A 16,626-nucleotide genomic window follows, 5' to 3' on the forward strand; every position below is an offset into this window, starting at 1 on the left:
CTGGGTTCCTTCTCTTAAAGTTAACAAGCTAATTGTTAACATAATAGTATATTTATATGTGCCTGTCAAAAGCATAAGTCTTGTGCCCAATGTAAGGGAGTCCCTCCCTCAGTTGTTTTCAATTATGCAGATGAAGCCTCCAGACTAATGATAATGCTACTTTTTTCCTGCACCAATGTCTATCCTCTTCTCCCCGTTGGTGAATTTCAGACGCTTTAAAGAAAGATGTGTCATGAACAACTATTTTGGAATTGGACTGGATGCTAAAATTTCTCTGGAATTCAACACCAGAAGAGATGAACACCCAGGACAATACAAGTAAGGAAAAGGAACTCACCTCCCTACATCCAAACATGCAATCATAATATACACATATACTCCTACATTCCCTACCTTTCAGACAAGCAAGAGAAAGAGGTTCTTTGGAAGTAAAACACATTGGTCCCAACATTAGCCTAGTGTGATGGCATGCCCCAAATATTAACCTGAGTTGTGATGACTTTGCACTTGCATCCTGAACTTGGAGCTGTCTACATAGTTTAGACCTATAGACTGTTGTGTAACATAGCTCATGGTGTTACTATTATTGAAAACAGATTACATTGACTATTCGGCAAATTTCCTAACTTTGTTCTGTCTGTGAGAGCTTGACCAGGTCCTAGGACTGGCTTAAGTCTGTTTTTGCTTGGCAAGGCTGTAAATTATCAAAGATTGTCCTACTAGTTCTTGGTGTCCTTAATCTGTTTCCTCTGGCCCCATTGACTTTACCGTATCTGGTGTTAGCTTACTTGGCACCTTGTGGTACTTTTGTACTACAGACATACCTAAAGGCAGCCTCAGAGTTCTTGTAAATTGAAACCTCAAGTAACAAAAGCATGCCTCCCTCAACCATTTCTGCCACTTGCCACCAGAAGCTCTTTCTTAGAGCAGGCATGGGCTGAGGAACAAGTACTTTATTAGATATGTGCTTTGCAAATATTGTTTTCCAGTTGCTTGTCTTTTTTATGACTCATTTTATAGTAAACATTTTTAAATAGGTATGCATAGATGTATATAGGAAAATATTTATAATAATAAGACAGTGTTACCAGTGATTATTTTATAGGGATTCGATTGCAGGGTAATTTTGCTTTCTACTTTATATATTTCTTTTTTTAGTTATTGAAGTATAACTGACAATGTTATATTAGTTTCAGGTGTACAACATATTGATTCAACAATTCTACACATTTACTCAGTGCTCACCAGGATAACTGTCGTCACTANAACTGTCACTATACAATGTTATTAAAATATTACTGACTCTATTCCCTATGTTGTACATTTCATCTCTGTGACTTATTTATTTTGTAATTGGAGATTTGTACCTCTTAATTCCCTTTATCATCTATTTTGCTCATCTTTCCACCCATGTCTCCTCTGGCAACCACCAGTTTATGCTCTGTATTTATGAATCCTTTTTGGCTTTGTTTTGTTTTTATTTTGTAAATGTTTATTTATTTTTGAGAGAGAAAGAAAGAGCACAAGCCAGGGAGAGGCAGAGAGAGAAGGAGACACAGAATCTGAAGCAGACTCTAGGCTCTGAGCTGTCAGCACAGAGCCTCACATGAAGCTTCAACCTACAAACCATGAGATCATGACCAAACTGAAGTCGGAAGCTTCACCAACTGAGCCACCCAAGTGCCCCTATTTTGGTTTTTAGATTCTACATATAAGTGAGATTATACAGTATTTGTCTTTCTCTGTCTGACTTATTTCACTTAGCATAATACCCCCTGGGTCCATCTATGTTGCTGCAAGTGGCAAGATTTCATTCTGTTGCTTGTCTTTTTTGTTGTTGTTGTTTGTCTTTTAATTTACTCAAAGGCACCTTTTGAAATACAAAAGTTTAAAATTTGGATCAAGAAGATGTGGTTTATCTATACGATGGAATACTACATGGCAATGAGAAAGAATGAAATTTGGCCATGTGGAGCAACATGGATGGAACTTGAGGGAGTTATGGTGAGCGAAATAAGTCAGGCAGAGAAGGACACATACCATATGTTTGCACGNATAAGGTCTCAAAATTTTGCTCCAAAGATTTCTTCTAAAATTTGGGGGGTTTTTGTTCTTACATTTAAGTTTGTGATTTCCTTTGTGTTAGTTTTTGTGTATGGTGTAAGGTAAAGGTCTAAGTTCATATTTTTGCACATGAATATCCAATTACCACAGTATCATTTTTGAAGCTATCCTTACCCCCAAGGAAAAAAAAAAGTTAGCACCTTTCTCTAAAATAAATTGATCATAAATGTAAGGGTTTTTTTCCCTAGAAAAACCTTCTGTTCCATTATTCTATATGTTTATCCTTACACTATCTTAATAACTGTAGCTTTATAGTAAGCTTTGAAACTGAGAGATGAAAGTCCTCCAACTTTTTTCTTTTTCAGAATTGTTTTGATTGTTCTAGGTATTTTGAATTTCCATATAAATGAACTCCTATTTTTATAGATGAGAAAACTAAATTGCCAAGAGAACTTATTGTTTCAAACAGAGCCCAAATAATTTTGTGCTAGCCTTCGTGCATTTCAAAACTCATGCTTTGTAGTGACTCATTGGGGTTCTACTTTAAAAGCTCATAGTGGGGTGCCTGAGTGGCTCAGTCAATTGAATGTCCAACTCTTGATTTAAGCTTAGGTCATGGTCCGAGGGTCATGGGATCAAGCCCCATGTCAGGCTCTTCACTGAGCATGGAGCCTGTTTAAGATATTCTCTCTCCCTCTCTCTCTCTCTCTCTTCCTCTTTCTCTCCCTCTGCCCCTCTCCGTCACTCATGCTCTCTTTCTCTGTTTAAAATTAAAAAAATTAAAAATAAAAGCTCATAGTAATTTTTTTTTATCATAGATCCTATGGTTAGTAAAACCCTGTCCTTCCCAACTCCTTCCCAAGTCTCCCAATATCCTTTGCCTGTTTCACATTCTCTCCACTGGCTCCTCCTCTCTAATCAGCCTAGTAAGCTTAGCCCTATTCTATAGCACTGAAGTAAAGGCTTGATATACAGGTCTTGGAAATCCCTCCACTTTGCCAGAAAATTTATGCTTCAAATATATGGCAGTATGAGTCATATGTTCCAAATGAAATTGATCCCAAGCAGCCGAAATTTTGTGCTCCTGGAATGGCACTTGCAAGACCAGCTTGTGTATATAAACCGGTTATGCTCATAGCTTTTTATGAGTATTGCTTTCTGAATATAGCCTATCTCTTCCAAGTCTGAGCTAATATCAACATCAAGGAAAAGCAGGAAATTTGGCGGATGCTGAGGCTTCTAGGGGGCTCAGGAACTCATTTCATCAGGTGTTTGCATAGGGACACCATTTATATTATCCTAGCATCCCCTCGTGTTCAGTTATCATTTGATATGACCCCTCTCTACAAGAAGGTGCTTGAAGATGGTGCTGGCACAAATATAGACACATAGATCAATGTAACAGAATAGAGAGCCCAGAAATAAACCCCATGAATTTATGGTCAACTAATCTACAAAAAAGGAGGCATGAATATGCAATAGGAAAAAGTCTCTTCAGCAACTGATGCTGGGAAAACTGTACAGCTACATGCAAATGAATGAAACTGGACCATTTTCTTACAGCATACACAACAATAAACTCAAAATGGATAAAGACCTAAATGTGAGACCTGAAACCATAAAAATCCTAAAAGAGAGCACAGGCCAGTAATTTCTCTGACATAGTCTGTAACAACATTTTTCTAGATATGTCTCCTCTGGTCAGGGAAATAAAAGCAAAAATAAACTATTGGGACTACATCAAAATAAAAGACTTTGCACAGCAAGGGAAAAATCAATAAAACAAAAAAGACAACCTACTCAATGGGAGAAGATATTTGCCAATGGTTAAAGGGTTGGTATCCAAAATATATAAAGAATTTATGCAGCTCAACACCAGAAAAACAAATAACCCAGTTAAAATGGGCAGAAGATGTGAATAGACACTTCTGCAAAGAACACATCCAGATGTCCAACAGACACATGAAAAGATGCTCAATATCATTAATCATCATGGAAATGCAAATCAAAACATCAATGAGATACCACCTCACACCTATCATAATGGCTGAAATGAACTACACAATAAACAAGTGTTAGCAAGGAAGCGGAGAAAAGGGAACCTTCTTCACTGTTGTTGGGAATACAAACTGGTGCAACCACGTGGAAAACAATATGGAAGTACCTCAAAAAAGTTAAAAATAGAATTACCATATGATACAGTAAGTCCACTAATGTATATTTACCCAAAGAAAATGAAAACACTAATTCAAAAAAGATGTATGCACCCCTATGTTTATTACAGCATTATTTACAATAGCCAAAATATGGAAGCAACCCAAGTGTCTATCCATAGATGAATGGATAGAGAAGATGTGGTGTGTGTGTGTGTGTGTGTGTGTGTATGTGTGCGCGTGTGTGTGTGTGTGTGTGTGTGTGAGAGAGAGAGAGAGAGAGAGAGAGAGAAAGAGAAGGAATATTACTCAACTATAAAAAAGCATGAAATCTTGACATTTGCAATAACATGGATGGATGTAGAGGGTATAATACTAAGTAAAATAAGTCAGTCAGAGAAAGACAAATACCATATTATTTCACTCATATGTGGAATTTAAGAAAGAAAACAAATGAACAAAGAAAAATGAGACAAACAAAAAAACAGAGTCTTAGGTATAGAGAACATACTGACGGCTACCAAAGGGGGGAGGTGAGGAGGTGTGGATGGGTGCAATAGGTGATGGGGATTGATGATGAGCCCTGAGTAATGTATAGAATTGGTGAATCACTATATTGTACAGCTGAAATTAATATAACACTGTATATTAATTACACTGGAATCTTAAAAATATTTTTTTTAAAAGGAAGTAACTTGAAGAATAAAATGGTGTCTCCTCTTGCTTTTCTTCATCCATTTATATTTATATTGTTCAAGCTCTGACTATCTTTCTCTACTTTTATCTCCCCATAGTAGCCGCCTCAGGAACAAGATGTGGTATGGCCTTCTGGGAAGCAAGGAACTTTTGCAGCGCTCTTACAGGAAACTAGAAGAACGAATACACCTGGAGGTGAGTGGGAAAAGAGGGCAATATTTCCTGGACATGGAGAAAGGACACTTCATTACTTTGGGAATCAACTTTCCCTTATATCTTTGGTTCTTCCCAAACTTTAACCTCTATCCTCCCTCACAGCTCATGGAAGGAAGGCATGAGGATAGATTTCTATTTTATGGATAAGAAAATGATAACATGAAGAGAAGACAGAGCCCTTCCCCCATCTCTGTAAATGTCCCTTCACATTGGTATCTGAAGGGACAACCAATGAGAACTACTTATTTCTTTCAGTGTGATGGAGAAGCCATCTCCTTGCCAAACCTGCAAGGCATTGTAGTGCTCAACATTACCAGCTATGCTGGAGGTGTTAACTTTTGGGGAAGCAGCACAGCAACCACAGTGAGTATGGAACAAGGATTAGGGAAGGAAAAAAGCTTGACCCTTCTAAGGTCTCTCATAAAGGGGAGTTGCACTGACTGGTGTAGGAAGTAGACACTGGGAGGAATAGGAGGTAGACTGGGAACATTTATTAGCCCAGCTATATGATTGGGGCTTTTTAAAAAGGCAATTACCATCCCAGAGCACAAGGATCATCCAAAAACCTCAGGATCAGACCAATCTTTAATTGTTGCCTGGACTTAGAATTTTCTACTCCTCAGGCCTGAAAGATCTTTGAAAGATTTCTCTCATCTCCAAGGAGTTCTGTCAATAAAACCTCCTGGGAAATTTGCATGGCCCCTTTCCTCTGAGCTCACTCAAGAAGGTTATGAGGTCAGTGGGACTGGCCTTGGCGATTTATGATGCTAGATTGGACAGGAAGGAGCCAGCTAAGAGTTGTGATCTCAAAAGGGGCTAAGAATTGTGATCTCAGTGCCCTTTTCCCAGATTGCCTTCCTGACCTCATCTTTCCCCTTTTAATATGTAGTTTTTTTCTACTCTTCATGAGCTAGAAAAATTCTCACGAGGACCCTTCAAAGCATATGTGTTTGTGATAGACACGGTGTGGTCTCTCAAGAGTGGGATATGTGATACAGTTTTTCCTCCTCAGGAATATGAGGCTCCTGCAATAGATGATGGGAAGCTGGAGGTAGTGGCTATCTTTGGCTCTGTACAAATGGCAATGTCCCGAATCATTAACCTGCATCATCATCGTATCGCCCAGGTAGGCAGGGGCCAGGTAGGCACCAGAAAAAAGCTGGGCTTTATGGCTAAAATCTAGAATGTGGAGTAGTCTCACTAATTAAGTAGGTGTGAGAGTGGTAGGGTGGAAGGAGGTTATTTGGTGGGTGGGAAGGTACTGGTTAAGGTTGGAGACAGAGTTCGTGGGGACCAAAAGGAGCAAAAAGCCCATAGGAAACACATGTTTTTCCCTGAGATAATCTGATTCACATCCTTGCCAGTCCTGTTTCAGATACACATTAAGGCAATTACTGTGGGATTATCAGACTGGTCTGTAGTGGTCACCTCATTTTTCTCCCCCATTCTCCCTCCTCTTCTCTGGCAGTGCCGTGAGGTGATGATAACCATTGATGGTGAAGAAGGTATCCCAGTTCAGGTGGATGGGGAGGCCTGGGTTCAGAGGCCAGGACTTATCAAGATCAGATACAAGAATGCTGCCCAAGTGTTGACAAGAGATCGGGTAAGAAAGAAAGTCTCACCTTTCTCCTACATTGTCTCATCTACAGCTATCACTTGAGTATTGAATACTTCTGTCAAGCAGAATTCCTCAAAGGAATGTCTGCATGCCACTTATATCAGAGTTACCTTGGATGCTTATTAGAGATGTGCATTCCTGGGTCCCACACCAGACCCACTGAATCAGAATGGGGGTGGGTAGTTCCTGGGAATTTCATTTGTAAACAAGCCCTCTGAGACATTCTACTATATACTGACATTTGCAAACCACTGTCCAAAAGAAGAGAGTGAGACAAGGAGCTCCCTCCTTTGGTTTTGGACAAAGTTATTCTGCTCCCTCCACTGCACAGAGTGCTAAAGTCTAAAGTGCTAAAGAAATCTCCCTCAACAAGAGATTCTTCATTGACTATGGTCTTTAGGTTCCTCTAAGTTTCAAAATGCTGCATTCACAAATGTCACCCAGTTTGATTAAACCATCTACAGCTAGAAAGAAGCCATTACTGATCAGATGCTCAGGGCCTGGAGGCTTTCTTCCACTCTGACCTGTGAATAGTCCATAGAAACAGGATTAGAGAGGGGAGGGGAAGTCTAGTTTACAAACTGCCTACTTTGTGCTAGGCACATATATTCTCTCAAGTAGGTACTGCCAACAATCCTATGAGGTAGATACTCTTATTTCCATTTTACAGGTGATGAAAATGAAAACCAGAAAGGTTAAATAATATGTGCTAGGTTCACACAACCAGTAAATGACGAAGCACAATTCAAAATTAAACTAGATATGTCTGACTCTAAAATCCATCACAACATATGGCCTAGATTTGGCAAAGAAGGGAGCATGAAAGTGTTCCACTGTCTTATGATTGTGATGCCCTCATATAAGAGCTTCTGGAAGTTGAACATCTAACTGACTGAAGCGTGTTGTTGCAAGATGTAGCACAGTAGCAACAACAACAACAAAATTTAATAGTGCCTAGTAGGAAAGAGATAGTGAATAAAATGAAGGATAGATGTGGAGGTGTATAGATGAGTGTATAGCAGAATGGATGGGGTCCTCTTTCTCCTTTACCCACTATACCCTCAAATATCAGACACAAACAGATCTGTCATGTACACTCTTAGCTATATCAATCACCAGGATCTGCCACCATCTTCATTTCCAGGACTTTGAGAACTCAATGAAAATGTGGGAGTGCAAACACAGTGAAATTCAAGCTGCCTCTCAACCCCAGCTGGACTCCCAGGAATTTCAGGATAGCCTCTCTGATGAAGAGTATGCCCAGATTCAGCACTTAGTTTGGATTGCAGAAAATCTCATCAGCAAGTAAGTGGACTGACTTACAGGGCTGGGAATTCCAAGAACAGATAGAGAAAGAAAAACTAACTTGTGTCTATTGGCTGCTAGAGAGCCTGGCCTCAGAAAGGAATCTTTTCCAGAGCCCTGAAGGTTGACAGGAACCCTGACAATCCAGGCAGAAAATAGTCTTTGGCTCAGCAATAAGCCAGCTTGAACCTCCCCCTTCAGCCCCAGAGATGAATTTTGATCTCCTGCTACCCCAGGCCCAATAGGACTAAGAAGTTTATCCTTGCCCTTAAATAACAGGAGGGCCTCAGCGTTCTTGGAATAAGCTCTCCTTCTGACTTCTGACTCTCCCAAAGCATCCAGTATTTAATTCGGTGAGACAAGGATCAACAAAGACAAATACCTAGAGAGCAGAAACGTTTTCTGGCATAGCTGGCTACCCAACTCGAATACCCAGGGCTCTCATTTTTACCCTCAGCTCAACTCTCACCAGAACCCCAGGCCAGAATTTTTTTTTTTTTTTTAGAATTACCAGACTCATTTATCTGTTCTTGTTTTATTACAGACTTACTGACCTGAGCAAGGTCCACCAGCATGTATCTGTCCTCATGGATTCTGTGAATGCCAGTGCTGACATCCTGAATGATATATTTTATAGCCAAGACAATGGCAATGAGACAGGTGCAGCTTCCTGCATTCCCAGTGAGGTAAGAAAGGAAGGGGCAGATGAAGAAAAGGAGTCAAACCAAATAAGAAAGGAGGTGAAAGTGAAGGAAAGTGAGCCAAAGGCTGGGTGGAAAGACTAGGCAAATGATATGGCAAGTAACTGATTGATAGGGTGGAGGGGAAGACAAGTATTCCTTGACTTGCTACAGGTCCAGAGTGACTACGGGAGGGGGCAGATGGGAATCCCACAGCAGATTTCATCAGCCTGAGAGCTAGCCCTCTTCCTGATAGCTGTCAACCACACTGGCCTAGGGGGGAGAAATAGCCAATGGATATTGGCATTGGCACTTCCTCATCTTGGGTGGATCCCTGTAAAACCTGTTGAGGCAACGGCTGTCATTGAAACCTGAGCTCCAGGCTGCCTCAGTTTCTCTCTTGAGGGTAAGGTCCAGATTAGGATACTTGGTGTTAAATGTGTCATCCCATGACTTTATTCATTGCTAGAATATTTAAGTGATTCTTTTAAAAAGTAAATTTAGTGCTATACAAATAATACAAAAGGGCCACATATAGGATCAAGTCCTCCTGAAATGTGGGTTACTTATTTATTTTAGGCCAGATCTTACCTGGTGGAAGCCTGGAACTCAAAGCCTGGAGTTTCTTTTATTTATTTATTTTCCTAATGACCAAGTGATTTATTTGAAAAGTTTATTTGATTTAGCTACTAGTTATGCTGAGCTAAATAAGTCAGGCAGAGAAGGACATATACCATATGTTTGCACATATAGGAGGGTTAGGAGGAACTTAACGGAGAACCATGGGGAAGAAGAATGGGAAAAACAGTTGGGGAGAGGGAAGGAGGCAAACCATGAGAGGCTCTTGAATGCTGAGAACAAACTGAGGGCTGATGGGGGTGGGGGCAGAGAGGAAGGGGGGCAATGGGCATGGAGGAGGGCACTTGTGGGGATGAGCACTGGGTGTTACATGGAAACCAACTTGACAATAAACTATTTTTAAAAAATAGAGAATTCTCAAATTATCCTAATTTTTACTTTATACCACATCTTTCATTTTAACAAAGGCATGATCATTAAATTTAGGGTTTTTTGGTTTTGTTTTCATATTTCAATAATTTGGCCACCTTAAAATATAAAGTAGATTTTACAATTTATTTTTGAATGTATCTGTTTTCTTAGACATAATGTAAATTCTTGGTAGAGATTGTTCTTATGTTTATTTTAATTTACCACCACTTCTTTACACTCAGGAAGTCAAAGAATCACTTGTATACATACATTTGGACCCTTAAGTGATGATGCTACTATTAAGCTGAATATTTTTCACACTCATGAAGCTATAATGAATGAATTGGGAAATCTGCCACCCTTCTCTTCCGATTTAAAGAATGCTATAAATTATCATTAGTTGATAGAATTTCAAGTGAATCTTCAGGTGCCTATATATTTGAAAAATTAAAACAACTGGTGGAAAATATTAAATAACAAAAATTTAATTGTTGAAAGTAATACAAATTATGTAATATTTCATTACATAATTATATCAGAAGGCGATTTGTATTCAGGCAGCTTAATTTAAAAATTTAAAATAACTACATTATTTTGCATTTATTTAATCTACAGAAAATGATGCATTTATTATTCAATTCCAAAACTAAAATAAACGTGAACTTGAAAGATTCTAAGTTAATCTCCTTTTCATAGGATTCTGTACTTTTTTGTAGAAACACAAAAGTGGACTTTTCAGACAGCACAATGCTTTTACTACCACATTTTATACTAGGTGTATAAAGTAAGAAATACCTAGTCTTTGTATATCCTGTGAAAGGAATAAGCTTAGAGTTTCAAAAAGAGATAGTTGGACTCAACTGCACCTACCATGGGGAAGGTGGTTGTAGTGTAGCAGCAACAAGTAGCATCAGATTTACTCTCTGGTTTACATGCTTTCCTATTTCACTATATCCACAGCACTTGATCAATGGTGTCAAATGCCAAGCTGTGCTGCACCACTTCGTAGGACACACCAACACAGCTGTACCAGTAGTTGACAGCTCTGGTTCTGTCAATTCTGGTTTGCTGATACCCATGATACACTAGTTGTGCTATATTTTGAATATTACTTTTTCACCTATAGCCACATCCTACTAGCCTGCTCCTACTTTCCTACAGAGAAGCCAGCTGCATGCTTACTAACCAACAACTCCCCTGTCTTTGTCCTTTCCCTTCCTTTCTCTTCCTTTCTCTTCCTCTCAGACTCTAAGCAGGAATGATGCAGTAGATGTTACATTTAGTCTTAAAGGGCTCTACGATGACACCAAAGCTTTCCTGGATGAAAACTTGGTGAGTGGAGAGGGTTGGAATGAGGGAGGGCAAGGTATCCCATCCGAAGATGGTCATGGTCTATGCTTGGTTCTGGCATGCTGGAAGACATGTAGGAGTAGTTTGGCCAGGTGTTTACCCTGGCAGTCCCTGATGTGTCATCCTCACCCAGGGTTGTCATTGATTGTATAAATTCATGGGTTATGCTAAACCATAGGATCTACCATATCCTGAAAAAAGTCTCTCCTCCTTTGACCAATGTCTCCTGGATACAGACCAAGCCAATCAAAAGCAGAGTGGTCTCATCATAACTAAAAGCTTCAGTAGAAAAGGGTGAGCTCTTTTGAGCTGCTCTATATCTCCCAAGTTTCCATATATGTTTGTCACCATGTGGGAAACTCTAGGTTCAAATCCCAAATATGCCACTTACTAACTGTTTAGTTTCCTAAGACTGCTATATCAAAGTATTAAAACCTAGGTAACTTAAAACAACAGAAATTTATTGCCTCACAGTTTTAGAGACAATCAAGGTGTCAGCAGGGCCATATTCCCTCTGAAACCTTTAGGCAAATCCTTCCTTGCCCTTTCCTAGCTTCTGGTGACTGGCTGGAAATCTTTGATGTTCCTTGGCTTGTAGATACATTACAATCCTTTATCTTCATATGGTATTCTCCCTGTGTCTCTATCTTCACATGACCATCTTCTTATAAGGACACCAGTCACACTGGATCAGGGCCTACCCCACTCCAGTATGACCTCACTGCAATGACCCTATTTCCAAATAAGGTCATATTCTGAGGTACTGGGGGCTAGGATTTCAATATATCTTTCTTGTGGGAGGAGACAGAATTGAATACATAACACTAGCTGTGTGAAGTAACCTCACATCTCTGGGTCTCAGTTTCCCTATCTATAAAATGGTAATTGTAATCTCTACCTCTCCACATTGTTGTGAAAATTAAATTAACTATTGTATATTAAGTACATAGCTGGCCTGGCACCTAGTAGCAGCCTGATATGTGGTAGATTTTATTAGCGTAAGGGAAAATGGACTGATGCTCATTTTTTGAGCTATAAGAATAGTTGAATGTTTCTCATAATGCAAAGACCATAGGCATACTTGACAAGTGTGCTCTGATGAGTCAACCACATCATGACCGCCCCACTTTGGGTTGGCTGCTAAAGCCCTGAGGCAGGTGCTGTTCTTGCCTCTCATCTAATTAAGGTTTATTTGAAGAGGGGCTTCTGAGTTTATATTGCAAGAAGTGCATCCACTTCCCCTTTTCCATTTGCACATCTAATTGGCACACTGCACAGGCGGCAAAGTGGCTAAAGCATTCAGGCCAGGCTGTCCCAGCATCTAAGCCCCAAGCTAGAATCTTTCAGCCTTAACAGCAACAAAATTACCTTCTATATATAGGCAGAGCTCAATGGCCTTGCCAGTCTGAGCAGCAGGAAATATGGGAGTTTGGCCTCTCATTGCCTCTCAGGCTTTCTTGAAGCTCACGGCATGAAAATTAGTTTGTGCCAGCCAACAACCCCAATTGAGCATATACCACACTTAACACAGGGTAAAAGGCCTGGTAATGACACACATACACATTACACACATCCAAATGAGACCAGGGGGCAGGCAGCAACTACCTAAGAATGACCACATATCTCCAGAAAGACTATGGCAGAGGTGGCATGGAAATAAAGCTTATTTCATTTTGGTGTTGTTATTATTCCCCTTGAAGAAAGAGGGCAGTAAGGAGCTCAGTGTTGGCAGAGGGATGTAGGCTTATGATGAAGTAAATCACAAACAGTAACTCCCACTTTCTTTATCTGGCAGCCTCACTTATGCTATGTATGGCCAGTGATGTGTTAGAATAGGAACCAAGAAATAAGCAACAAAGTCCTCTGAGTCAGTTTGCACATTTACCTCAGAAATTCCCGGGCAATGTCTCCAATAGAACCAGAAGGATAGGAGAATAGAGCATGAGATTCGGACCCACCAGCCTACATTTTTTTGAGCCTGAGTCTCTGGATGCTAAATAGGAAGTCATTAGGAAGCCATTTTATTCTTCTCCTGTTAAGATTAGAAATCATTTTCCAAGGCCCTCAATCCCTCTTTCTTCTCTGTGGCTTTGGGTTGACCGCCAAACCCCTTTTGAGCATTGCTGGTAAGTATGCCCTTAGGGACTCCCTGATCTTTTCTCCCTTACCTTGAAATGATAGCCATTTCTACCTGACACCTCCTATCCCCCATCCCACTGTCATGTGCATACATATGTCCCATGCATCTGGGCTACTCTGTACTATCCTAAATCATTATTTTTAAAGCAAAAACAAAAGATTGTCTGTCAGCACTGACTTGTTTCTCTCTCATATCCCATCCTGATGGACCGTAATCTCCAACCCCATCCGCCACCTATTTAGCTGCCCCTCATTTGTGACAGTGGGTAAGCCTCCATTTGTGGCTGGGGGTTCAAGTGGCCCATGCACAGCTAGAAGCCACATAAATGCCAGATTGAAAGTAAAGTATATGACAGGAAGGAGAGGTGAGGCCAAGTTAGGTGGGCTGGGAAGCATGTCAGGGCTCATGATAGCAACATGAATCTGTTCTCCCAGCTCACTATTTAATGGAACATTAACTATCTCAACTATGTTGCTGGTCTAGGATTTGGTTCTTCTGAGTTGGAGATAGTCCCAGAAGAATTCATTTTAATTCTCCATGGACTCTAAAGAGTTCATCCAGTGGGTTCTGGGGGTTGTTAGGAAATGCTTAGGCTTTGTTTCCTGAACCTGTGGGAAAAGCCATCTGGATCTAATTTCTTAATTACAAAGAGTGACTAGCTGGGGGCTAAAGCACAGCTTGGGGAGGCAGACCTCTGTCAGAGAGAGAAAATTGGAGCCAATCTTTCTCTAGCCTTCTTCTTGCTTCACAAAGCAGCCTTTAAACTATGGTAACTGTGTAATAAAGATTCCCCTCAGCATCTGGCCACCCCAAATATCCTTTCTGGGCAGTGTGGTATATAGGCTGGCCTACAGAGTTAAACATATCTGAGTTTCTATCTAGCTATATGATCTTGAGCACCAAACTTCTTTGAGTCCGTTTTCTTGCCTATAAAATAAGAATAGTACCTTGTAAGGTATTATAAAGTTATTGGAAAGATAGAATGATACCATGTAGGCCTAATGCCTGGCATACAGCATGTGCTAGAAATTGGTAGCTTTTATTTAGGGGGGACACTAAGATGTCTCCAGGGATATGAGGGTAAGGGTAAGACCTTTGTTCTGGACCCTAAGCTGTAGGGATATAACTCAAGTGTTAATTGGTACTGGTCAAAGGGCCACTCTGCTTGCCAAACTGTGAGCATGCCCAGACCCAAGGAAATCACCACAAAAATGGTTGTTTCCTGGAACTCCCTATTGAGAAAGTAAAGAGCTAGCTACGCTTTCCATTGACACCATGGCCAAAAGAGATACAAGTGCTACCCAAAGAGATACCCTGTGGTCTCATGGCTACTAGTAGGGACTGAGAGTGTGGGAGACAGCCAGAGTTTATGAAGACATGGTGTTAGGCATTGGACACTCACTCTTTTTCCTGTCTTTGCCAGCTGAGAAATGCTGAGGATGAGGCCACACTGCAAACTGCCCTGGATACCATGAATAAGGAGTTTGAAAAGCTATCTGAGATCAACTGGATGAATTCAATCCTTGTTCCAGAGGTGTGTTAACTGAGGATTAGGAAATAAAGAGGAAGAGGGATTCTTCCTTGGTTCTTTCCCTTCCAGTGTGAACCAGGAGGACACAGTGACTGATGTAGCAAAAGGTGTCCAGTAGTGAATTTCAACTTGAGCTTAAAGGAGGCTCCTCCACCCATCTCCTCATCATAAGCAGACAGGACATGGTGGAAAGCACACTGAAAACTAGACGACCTTGGGAAAATAACCAAACAGAAAAACTATTCTGTGGCAGCGGGTTATTGGGAAAGATTAAGCAAGATTTGTTTTTTTTTTTTTTCCTATGCTGTTCTCTGGTCACAATTCCCCCTCTCTGCCCAATACCTGCTACTAGGAACTAGATTTCATCTGGCACATACCATTATGACCAATACCAGTTGTGTACAGCCAACATCTATTCTAAATGGTTGGTGCCCAGACCATACGGTGGTTAAAACACCTCTCTCTGCTACTTCTTGTTCCTCCCACTCTGGGAGGATAACAGGCTTTCTCAGTGCCTTCCCTTAGCAGGTATGTGGCTTGAAAGAAAATCAAGCATGGCAGCAGTGGCTACAATAGCCGTGGGGATGCTGTCATTTTGGAAGAATCAGATTAGGAAGAAGAGGAAGACAGGTTTATATTCTTCTTCTAATGGAGAGGACTGGAGGTATAAATATCTTGAAGAGAAGAAAATCCCAAAGCTTATTGGAATGTGTTTGACTAGACTTTCTAGCAACAAGGTTAACCTGGGAATTATGCTTTACTAATATCAATGGCAAAATAAGCACACTTTAGCAGGAATGAGAGGGCTGGGAGGCTAGGCTGGAATTAAAGATGATCTGTACAGCAGAGAACGCATATTCATAATTGAGAGCTATGTGTGGAGAACCCTCTTTGCATTCCAGACAAGGAAGCAGGTGGCCTGTGAGGTAGGTCCTTCCCTACATGAAGGTATTTGGCCAAGGAGGTGTGTTGCAGCTCACCAAACTGTATGTCTGAAAGAAGGGGTGCTTTTTTTCTAATTACACAGAGGTGCCATGTGAGCTACCAGTTCTAGCAATCTCACTCTTCCAATCTCTAGCCAAATGACCTCAGGCAAAATATTTTACCTCTCTGAGCCATTGCTTCCTCATTTCTAAAATAGGGATGAAAATAGCCACCTTGAAGGTTGTTTGGGGACTTAGAGTATTTATTAAAGACTTAGCAAGGCACCTGGCATAGAGTAGGATCTTGGTAAAGATGATTTGCCCTCCTACGGGATGAGACTAGTTTCCCATGCCTGGATAGATAACAAGTCTGTCTGCTTTCTGTAGCCATGCATGTTCACCAACTTGTCAGGTCTCTAGGAATTGTTTCTGAATGTTAGGCAACTAATTTTGACCTTCCTCTTGCTGTGGTTTCCCAGGAAAAATCTTCAGACACTGACAGCAGAAGCATCAAATTGAAAGTTAAGTTCCCCAAATTGGGGAAGAAGAAGCTAGAAGAGGAAGACAAGCCTAAATCAGGCCAAGAAGTCCAGGGTTTTATTGGTAAGTGCTCCCCACAGACATAGGGGTCATGAAGACTTTCCCAGCAGCTTGGGCACCTCCCAGGGACCTAGAGTTCCCATTAGAAATAGTCACAGGTATGGTGGTAATGGAGAAGGAGATGGGCTAGGAGCCAACCTTAGGCAATGCTAAGCAGCCTCTAAGACAAAGTGTGAGTTAAAAAATGATATGGACACTGGCAGTGGGAGAACCTGAGAAGGAACTACTCTGTGTGTTCTCTGTGATACAGACAGCTGAAGAGAAAGATGAGAACAGGCAGTTACTTTCCTGCTTGACCTATTCCTGTCCTTGGTTAATGAAGTATAGCAAAATAGTCATACTTAGATCATTATCCCAGTC

General features: G+C 40.7%; 1 protein-coding gene across 1 annotated transcript in view; it reads left to right on the forward strand.

The window, feature by feature from the left end:
• The window catches only part of DGKK (diacylglycerol kinase kappa), a gene marked incomplete at its 5' end in the record, with an annotated part of 58,728 nt that overhangs the window by 40,897 nt on the left and 1,205 nt on the right, over positions 1–16,626 (forward strand). The window contains 10 exons of the mRNA XM_077753054.1: positions 211–318; positions 5,012–5,108; positions 5,385–5,492; positions 6,142–6,255; positions 6,598–6,732; positions 7,892–8,052; positions 8,597–8,738; positions 10,968–11,054; positions 14,636–14,746; positions 16,146–16,273. Of these exons, the coding sequence (XP_077609180.1) occupies positions 211–318; positions 5,012–5,108; positions 5,385–5,492; positions 6,142–6,255; positions 6,598–6,732; positions 7,892–8,052; positions 8,597–8,738; positions 10,968–11,054; positions 14,636–14,746; positions 16,146–16,273 (1,191 nt within the window). The remainder of the gene's footprint in view (positions 1–210; positions 319–5,011; positions 5,109–5,384; positions 5,493–6,141; positions 6,256–6,597; positions 6,733–7,891; positions 8,053–8,596; positions 8,739–10,967; positions 11,055–14,635; positions 14,747–16,145; positions 16,274–16,626) is intronic.

Source organism: Crocuta crocuta, unplaced genomic scaffold, assembly GCF_008692635.1.
Source record: "Crocuta crocuta isolate KB4526 unplaced genomic scaffold, BGI_CrCroc_1.0 scaffold601, whole genome shotgun sequence".
Taxonomy (NCBI): Eukaryota; Metazoa; Chordata; class Mammalia; order Carnivora; family Hyaenidae; genus Crocuta; species Crocuta crocuta.